We start from the raw sequence: 8,793 nt of genomic DNA on the forward strand, positions 1-8,793 counted from the left end.
GCCATAAAGAGAACAGTTAGAGCAACCTGACTGTTCTAAAAATCAGACATGGCATGATGAGCTGTGTGTAACAGGGTGTCATGACAGGTATCTCTTACACAGGCTGAAATACACGTGCCCATACGCACACTGTGGCCACACACCCAGGCAGACCCTTTCTAGTTGGGTTTTCTGCATATCTTCTTGAGATGCTAAGCTGGTGGGAAAAACAGACATTGCAGTGATTTGGCTGGCCAGCAAAGCACGGTCGGGGGCACTTCCTCCCACCCTGGAACACTAGCACATCTATCTCTACTGAGTGAGGCACTGGTCGAGGGCCAGGGCACTCGTATCAAAAGGCATCTTTGATGTTCTTGAGCTGGCGCACAGCCAGGTCTACAGGGAGGCTGAACTTGAGGCCGCTGAGGCGACTGAGCAGGTTGAGAGCACTCTCGAAGCCTGTGTGTGCCATGTAGCTCCAGGGCTGGTAGTGGGGCTCGATGAGTGACCCTGACTTGCAGATGAGGTTCACCCAGGACACCAAACGCTGCTCATTCAGTGCCATGCACACCAAGGCCTTTAGCTCTGAGTCTGCGCTGCGCTTAAAAGGGTCATGCTCCGTCAGCACCATGTGTATGGCTGTCAGTAGGCTCTGTTTGGGGGTCATAACGGCTCCCCCCATCACAGGCAGGGCAAAGGACTGGGAGAGCTTCCGGGCTGGAGATTCCACATAAGCACGGCCGTTCTTAGTGTGGTAGTACTTTACAAAGAGCTCCCAGGGATGCATGGTCTCAGGGGCTGAGGAGAAGGTTGGCAGCAAACAAGCTATGGGGGCCATGACAAGGCTCATGCCTGGAGAGGAAGCATACAGCCCATGGGCCAGCAGGTCCCTCACAGCCACTGTCAGCTCCTTTCGCACAGCCATGGTCAGTTCATCCTTGCCTCCCAGAGAGAGGTCCTGGAGGTTGGCAGAAGTGATGACACGGTCGTGTGGCTGGTGCCTCAAGGCCAGCTGTTTCACTCGGTCTACTGCTATCTCCAGCCTCTTCAGTAAAGGAGAGTAGTCTCTGTCAGCCTGGCCCCTGTGCCATAGGGTCTGTGGAATCTGGCCCGTGGCACAACCAAACTGACTGACAGCAAAGATCTGGAGCACGGCCAGCGCTCGTCGCATCAGATGCAGCCCCATCTCATGAACTCTCTTCACGTCTTCTGGCTTCACTGTTTAAATAAAGGACGACGACTCATCAGTGAGAGGCCATACCACACCGAGGCACATGGGACAAGCCACAAGCTGAGATCAGGTCTTGCTTCTGAGTACAGTATGAGCCCATGTAGCTAGGAGCCACCTAGGATGGAGCTGGACCTACCCTATCTATCTAATCAATCAATCTATCTAATCTCTCTCTCTGTATCTCTTTCTCTCTCTGTCTATCTATGTTGCTGATGATGGCTTTATTAAGGTATGGGAACTCTGGTGATGTAGTGCCTAAGGGACTTAACTGCTAACCAGAAGGCTGGTGATTCAAACTCACCAGCCACTCCTGGGAGGGAAGGTTGGGCAATCTACTTCCATCTACTTCTGTAGTGACATTGCCTCAGAAGCCCAAGGAAGGGTCACTATGAGTCAGATCTGACTTGAGGGCAGTGAGTGAGTTTTTTTTAATGATTAAGGTATAGTTCATATACCATACATCCACTTAAAGTGCAAAGTAAAATGTAAATTCTTTCTTTGTTCTTTTTTGGTATATCTAGAGTTGTATAACCATCACCACAGTAAATTTTAGGATATTTTCATCACTCCAAAAAGAAACTTCATATGAGCACCCCTCTCCATTTCACCTCAATCCCCCTAATCCTAGGCAAACAATAATCTACTGTCTATCTCTATGGATTTGCCTATTCTGGAAGCTATACGTAGCATAGTGCCTAAGGCACTTGACTGCTAACCAGATGGCTGGAGGTTCAAATCCATCAGCCACTCCTCGGAAGGAAGGTTGGGCAATTTACTTCCGTAGTGATACTGCCTCAGAAACCCAAGGAAGGGTCGCTATGACTCGGGTCCGACTCGATGGCACATTACAACAACAACACAACATACTTACCTTTGCCATTTCCTGGAGGCAGTCTGCTGCTACCTGTTGTTGTGGATGCACTTCCTGTCTTCCCATTGGCCTTGCACTCACAGTGCCCATCACCTGTCTGCAAGGGGCTTCCCACTTCATCTGTGATCAGAAGTTAGAAGAGCAGACATTGATTAGCCTTTTAAGGCAGATTTTTCAAGGAACAATAATATATACTAGTGCCTACCAAATGATACAAATTTTACAAATATCCTCTAATTTGTTTGTAACAGTGACTGGCTCAATAGATATTTATTTAGTGAATGGAGAATTAATATCCTAAGGAAATCAAGACTAACAAACTCAGTAACCTGCCAAGGACACAAAGCCAGTAAGTGGCAGAGTGGGGATTTTTATACTGCCTGGTTTAAAAACCCGTATTTTTTCCATTCTGCTATACTGGTTCCCTTCCAGGATCAAACCTCTTAAACAGGACATCAAGAACTGTCACCTTTAGGAATTAGTACTCAGAATAAATGCAGTTTATTATTATGTCCACCCTTCTCTCCCCACCCCTCCTCTGACCTTGGATGAAGCTGATGAACATCTCAAGGTCTCTGATCTGGGTCTTCAGTTGCTCAACCAACTGTTCTTTCACACGGACTGGGTTGACGATCTGAGCCACAGCTGCATCCACACGCTGACGGAGTTCTTCAGTGGTCAGTGAGCTAATGTCCTCATTCAGGTTCATGTCCAGTTTCTTTATTAACTCATCTATGATCACCTATGAGACCACATGCAATAAGCATATCTGCTTCTGTTTTTCAGGGAGGGGCAGGGAAAAGGAGAATGGTCACCAGTATGCCTTCTACCTTGATATGAAATCGAAGATTCACACTGCTCCCAAATTTGTAATAGAAAACGGTGCAACTGCTGAATGGCTGAGGGGTCAGCTTCTGTTGTTGTTGTTATTTGCCATCAAGTCGGACCCGACTCATAGCAACCCCTCCTTGGGTTTCCAAGGCAGAATCACTACGGAAGTAGGATGCCCCATCTTCCTTCCAAGGAGTGGCTGGTGGGTTTGAACCACCAGCCTTCTGGTTAGCAGTCAAGTGCCTTAGGCACTACGCCACCAAAGCTCCCTAGCTTCTGTTAACAAACAAAAGGTTTTTTTGTTTCTCTCAGACAGAAATGACTTATCTTGTCCACTGAAAATTTTTCCCCAGGCCAGTCAGTTTTCACTCAGGAGAACCACCATGTGAATATTTGGGCTAAAAGAGATTTAGCTGATTTCTCTTCATTTCTAGTTCTTCTCATTCCGTCTTGCCCTACTCTAAACAACTAAAGAAAAGTCTCTACATAATGACCAGGTGCATCACAGCCAAAAAACAATAAACTAATGACATTATGAGAGCCAATTTGAAACTTGGTAGTGTCATTTCAGCCCAGCCAGAAAAACAGCCCTATCACACACATAAATATAGCATGTAGGGGAAGCTGTAGCTGTGTCTTTTCCAATTGATTTGCTTGATTACCCAGGTCCTGCTTAAGTAAATACAGTATTAATGTCAGTCTGGATTCCTTGAATACTTACCAAGTGACAGTGGGTAGCAGAAAAAAAGGCCCATCTACATCATACAATTTGCCCAAATAGAATTGTTTTAATTACCAAATGGAAGAAATTATCGTTAGTATTCTATTATTGCTATTACTATTTTCAGTAATAGTCACCAAAAAGGAAGGGCTCAGTCATCACATTATGAAGCTTTGCAACCTGTGCTTTCCACGTGTAAATGAAAAATGGGCCCATGTAACACAGCACTTCCTTTGATTCGTGCGGGCTCAGGGATTCTCAGGAAGGCCCAGTGACAGTGAGCTAGGAAGGGATAAATTAACCTTAGGCAGTAGTGGCGGCGCTTCTGAGGTCTGCTCACCCGCTGTCTTTCCAAGACCACAGATTGTGGCAGGGAGTCGTAACTGCCCTCTTGGTAGGCAAAAGTCTCCAGGTCATCTAGCTGGGTTTTGAGCTGTACTATCAGCTCCCTCTGCTTCTCCCTTTGGGTTTCCAGACGCTCCCGTTTCTCCTGCTCACTCTAAGATTAAAAAAAAAAAAAAGGGAAAAACCACTTAGGTCTATTTTCAGGGCATATTTAGAAGTCTCTCTAGCCAGTAATGATGAGTAAAACGTACAATGCTTCCAAATGATCCAAATGAAATAAAGAACTTATAAGGCATATTAAAAAATTAATTATTTCATCCAGGGTAATGTTTTAAACATGGGTTTCTGTTAAGAAAGTATGTGTCCCTCCCTGGAAATAGGGTATGAATACAATGGGGCCTTTTGTGAAGACTGCTTTTTCTCAAAGGTCTAGTTAGGGTTGAGATAACTAATCTTAGCCCAGCCAGCCTCCTAGGAATTAAACATGCCATCCTTCCTAGCCAATCAGTAGAGCTGAACTCCTGAATACTTTGTGCAGTCGTGAGTTTGCAAGAGACTCTGGGGATAAGATGTAGAGAAAGGCTTCATAACTCAAAACCAGTTTTCTTAAACTTTCAAAGTCCTTCTACTGGTGCTTGAGGCACTAAGAAAAATCAAGAAACCAAGTAAAGGGGATTGAGAAGGCAACAATTTTTTAATAATAATAATAAAAGGTCCAGTAGTGGCATAACACACTACACAAAACCATTGTTCTACATCCTACTTTGGTGAGTAGCAACTGGGGTCTTGGATGCTGGCAAATGGCCATCTCTAGATGGCATCTATGCAACAATGGGTCTCTCCTCATCCAGAGCTAAGAAGAATGAGGAAAACCAAAGACGCATGGAAACAATTAGTCCAAGTGACCGGTACACCATGCGATCCTCAGCCTCTATGACCATGAGACCAGAAGAACTAGATGGTGCCCAGCTACCACTGTGAACCACTCAGAGGGGGATCAGTGCAGGAGATCCTGGATAGAGTGGGAGAACAATGTGGAACAAAACTCAAAATCATTAAAAAAAAAAAAAAAAAAAGACCAGGTTTGCTGGTCTGATAGAGCCTGGTGAAATCCCTGAGACCATGACCCCTAGTTACCCTTCAGGTCTGGAGCTGAACTCACTCCAGCCAAATAGACAAGCATATGGGGTGAACATTTATATCAGGCAGATACACTCCTTAGAGCGTTCAATTGTGGTAGAACAAAAGGGAGATTGGGGGGCAGGAGTGCATGAGAAGGAAGGACACAGGGAAGAGGTAATGAGGGGGAAGAAGTGGGAAGAAAGCTGTTGCACTGTGGGGAATTGTAGTCAGTGTCATGAAACAAAATGTGTGTGAACTGCTGTATGGAAAATGAATTTGCTCTGTAAACTTTGACCCAAATCACAGTAAAAAAAAATAGAAAAAAGGTCTGGTAGGTTTCTCTGACCCAGTGACTCTTATCACTGTCAGTCACCAGGTAGTTTATGTATTTAAATTATTCAAAATCTTCATGGTCTTGGCCAACATATTCTCAAGTCTACAGGATATTACAAATATTAAAATGGTACTTACCAAGCCCTCCAGAAGTAAAGCATGAGAGAAAAGAAATGAAACACAAAAATAAGCCTTTTATTCTAGCTATTTTTTCACAATTCTCTTCCTTTGGCTTTGTTCAACATAAAACCAAGCCTTTGTACACGGATTCTCAGATTGTTGCTTTTTCCTACAATCCAGTCCCTCCATCCCTTGCTTCAGAAAGCTTAGCTATCCTCTGAGAGGTTTCCTCCTGTGATCCTCTAGCTCATACTGCACTGTAATTATTTGCTTAGGATTCTGTGTTCCCTAATCTATGAACTCCTTAAAGATAAGAGTATTGACTCTGTACCCTCAACACCCAGCATAATGCCTGGCACTGAGTAAAACTCTCAATATGGCATTTGTTCTATGTTACTGAATTGAATTAGGAACAGAATGACAAATTCCAAATAATGAGCTCTGACTGGAGCAAATTACTTAACCAGCCCCAGAAGAACTGGGGAAATGTTCTTTGTTTTTGTTTTCATTGTATCTGAGCTTTATGAAGCCATGGAAGAAAGAATCAGCCATAAACTGATCCTGTTTTCAGGGCTATGTCTGCTGAACTCTGCCACTTGCCGTGGTAGGTGTTGTTATGTGCCGTCAAGTTGGACCCGACTCATAGCGACCCCTCCTTGGGTTTCCAAGGCAGTATCACTATGGAAGTAGATTGCCCCATCTTCCTTCCGATGCCGTGGTAGGTACCGTATGCTATTTGCTGGAGTATGGCCAAACATTTTTAATAGGAAACAATGAGCTCTGGTGTAAGGCAGGAAGTAGTAGAAATAATTCCTATATGAAGTGAGATAAGAGAAAATACTGTTTTTTTATTTTGTGTTAAATCTGAACTGGTAAGAAGTAACTCACTCAGTGTAATGACATCTCCCACTTTGGCATGACCCATTCACATCAATGCATGCACAAGAAGTGCTTATTAGGAGGGGCAAGCACTACATTTTTTCTGTACATTGTTTCCTAAAGTGAAGATGAACAGCAGTGAAAAGAATTCTTTTGTGGCTGCTTACTCCTGAAGAAGGCCTGGCCACAGTAATTCTTTCTATCCTTTATTTCCTTAAAAGCCTAGCAACCTGTGCGAGGAGCTGTGGGAAGCTGGAGAAAAGGGTGGCATAGTAAGCACAGGATTGCATTGGAAATGTTTCAGATTTAAATAAACAAGGTGCTATTTGCTAATGATAAGTCTTTTTGGCTAAAATCAATTTAAGTGGGAAGAAGGCCATGTGTGGGTTGTAATTTGAGTAAAAAGGTGGAGAAAAAGCGTATGTCTCTTCAACACCTCAAGCTATCTGCACTTCCAGAGAGTCAAAGCCTACAAGGACACTTTCCCTTGGCTTGGTATTCCTAGTCTCATCAGTTCTCAGTGTCAGCTAACTGAATAGATCTTCTTGTTACAGTTACCAGCAAGAACTCATTCAGAATGCCTAGTTATAAAGCAGGATTGTGTGTGTGTGTGTCTTAAATACCAACATTAGGAAATTCGTATCATCAGGAGTTGTGTTTCTTTCAATCACTAACACATCTTGCTCTCATCCAGACAACAAACAGATTCTAAAGAGTAAAAATTTCCTCTAGATTCCAGGAAGGCATGGACAGGAAGTTCCATGGCTTCTAACTCACTTTTAAAACAGCCCAGTTTCCCCAGTCCCCAGAGCTGGAGGACTCTATCAGAAAATGTTAGGCACTTTACCAGGTGAACGCAAGGTGAGCGGCAGGAGTATCGCTTCGGCTGCAGTAGCCCTTTCAATGTTCCCTTTGCTCGCCACTCTCCACTCCTCACGTCATCACACCTGCATCTCTTCCTTCCACGTCCTCCACCGAGCCCCGCATACCGGTCTCCAGTCTGCACGTTTCCAGCACACATACTCACTCAGCACTACCCACTCCCCTCCCTCTATTTCAATATTCCTCGGGGCCAGGCCCCAGCGTCTCACCTGGTCCTTCCCCCACAACCGTTGTCGGTCCCCCGGCAAACCGTCGCCCTCCTCGCTGGCAGGGTCCTCGTGGTCCCCGTAACCCAGGACATGAGGGCAGCCGCGGAAGGCGAAGTCCTCGAGTTCGCGCAAGAGACGCTGCTGTTCCGCCGGCGACCCGCGTACCACCTGGCGCAGGCGGAACTGCACCTGCGCGAAGTGCGAAGACAGTGCCAGCAGAGCCGAGTCCAGCCGCCGCCGCTCGGCCCGAAGCCGCCGTAGCGTCCGACCTGGCGAGTCCGGCGGAGAGGCCGGGGCCACACCGGACTCCTCGGCCGACGCCTCTTCCGAGAACGTACCTGCCCCAGGCCCAGCCTCCGCCACCGCTCCCACTGGGGCCCAGCGCACCGTCTCGCACGGTGGCAGCGACTCCTCGTCCTCCTCCTCTTGGTCTTTCGCCTTTGGCCCAACGGCCGCCACTACAGTTACCGGCTCCGCAGAAGCTTCGACAGCCGCCATTTTCCAGGAAACGCTGCCGCACGTCAGCCGCTCCCCCTGCTGCCATGGCAACGGCGAGCTGGCTGGTTGACAGCGAGAACGAGTGGGCGGGGTTTACAGTCGGCTCTCTTGCGGGACCGGCCTTCTCTCAGATTTGATTAGATTCATTATGTTTTGGGAGCTGTGGTAGCATAGTGGCTAAGACACTTGCCTGCTAATCAGACGCCTGGCGGTTCAAACCCACCAACCCTTCCTCGGAAGGAAGGTTGGGCAATCCTGCTTCCGTAGTGATACTGCCTCGGAAACCCAAGGAGGGGTCGCTATGAGTCGGGTTTGACTCGATGGCACATAGCAATAACATTATGGTTTTTTATTGAGCGCCTGTTGTAAATCAGGGAGCTCTGGTGGCGTAGTGCCTAAGGTGTTTGACTGCTAACCAAAAGGCTGGGGGACCCACCAGCCACTCCTCGGAAGGCAGGTTGGGCAGTTTACTTCAGTTGTGATACTGCTTCGGTAACCCAGGAGGGGGTCGCTAAGAGTTGGGTCCGACTGGATGACAGTGAGTGAGAGTGTTCTAAATCAAGCACTGAGTCTGCTAAGCATTGGAAACACAGATGAATAAGACGGGGGAGAAATGCTCCTTGCGGCCTAACCATGATTCCATGTGTATAGCGTCTAATCTAGCTCTTGCCCAGACCCCAGCGGAGGAATCGTCTATTTCGAATCCGTAATTTTCCGCGGAACCCCGGGATGTGGAGGGCTGCAGGGATTTTGTTCTCCCAGAGTCTCCGAA

At 46.7% G+C, this 8,793-nt stretch overlaps 1 protein-coding gene across 1 annotated transcript; it reads right to left on the reverse strand.

The window, feature by feature from the left end:
* Positions 1-331: 331 nt before the first annotated feature.
* On the reverse strand, positions 332-8,021 carry RUNDC1 (RUN domain containing 1). The gene is made up of 6 exons (XM_042783265.1): positions 7,524-8,021; positions 5,572-5,577; positions 3,974-4,132; positions 2,625-2,823; positions 2,082-2,201; positions 332-1,197 (listed from the first exon to the last, which is right to left on the reverse strand). Exons 1-6 carry the CDS (start codon positions 8,019-8,021, stop codon positions 332-334), a joined length of 1,848 nt encoding a protein of 615 aa, XP_042639199.1.
* Between the last annotated feature and the right edge of the window lie 772 nt (positions 8,022-8,793).

Source organism: Orycteropus afer, unplaced genomic scaffold (assembly GCF_000298275.1).
Source record: "Orycteropus afer afer isolate SDZICR_OR568_19922 unplaced genomic scaffold, OryAfe1.0 scaffold00786, whole genome shotgun sequence".
Lineage (NCBI taxonomy): Eukaryota > Metazoa > Chordata > Mammalia > Tubulidentata > Orycteropodidae > Orycteropus > Orycteropus afer.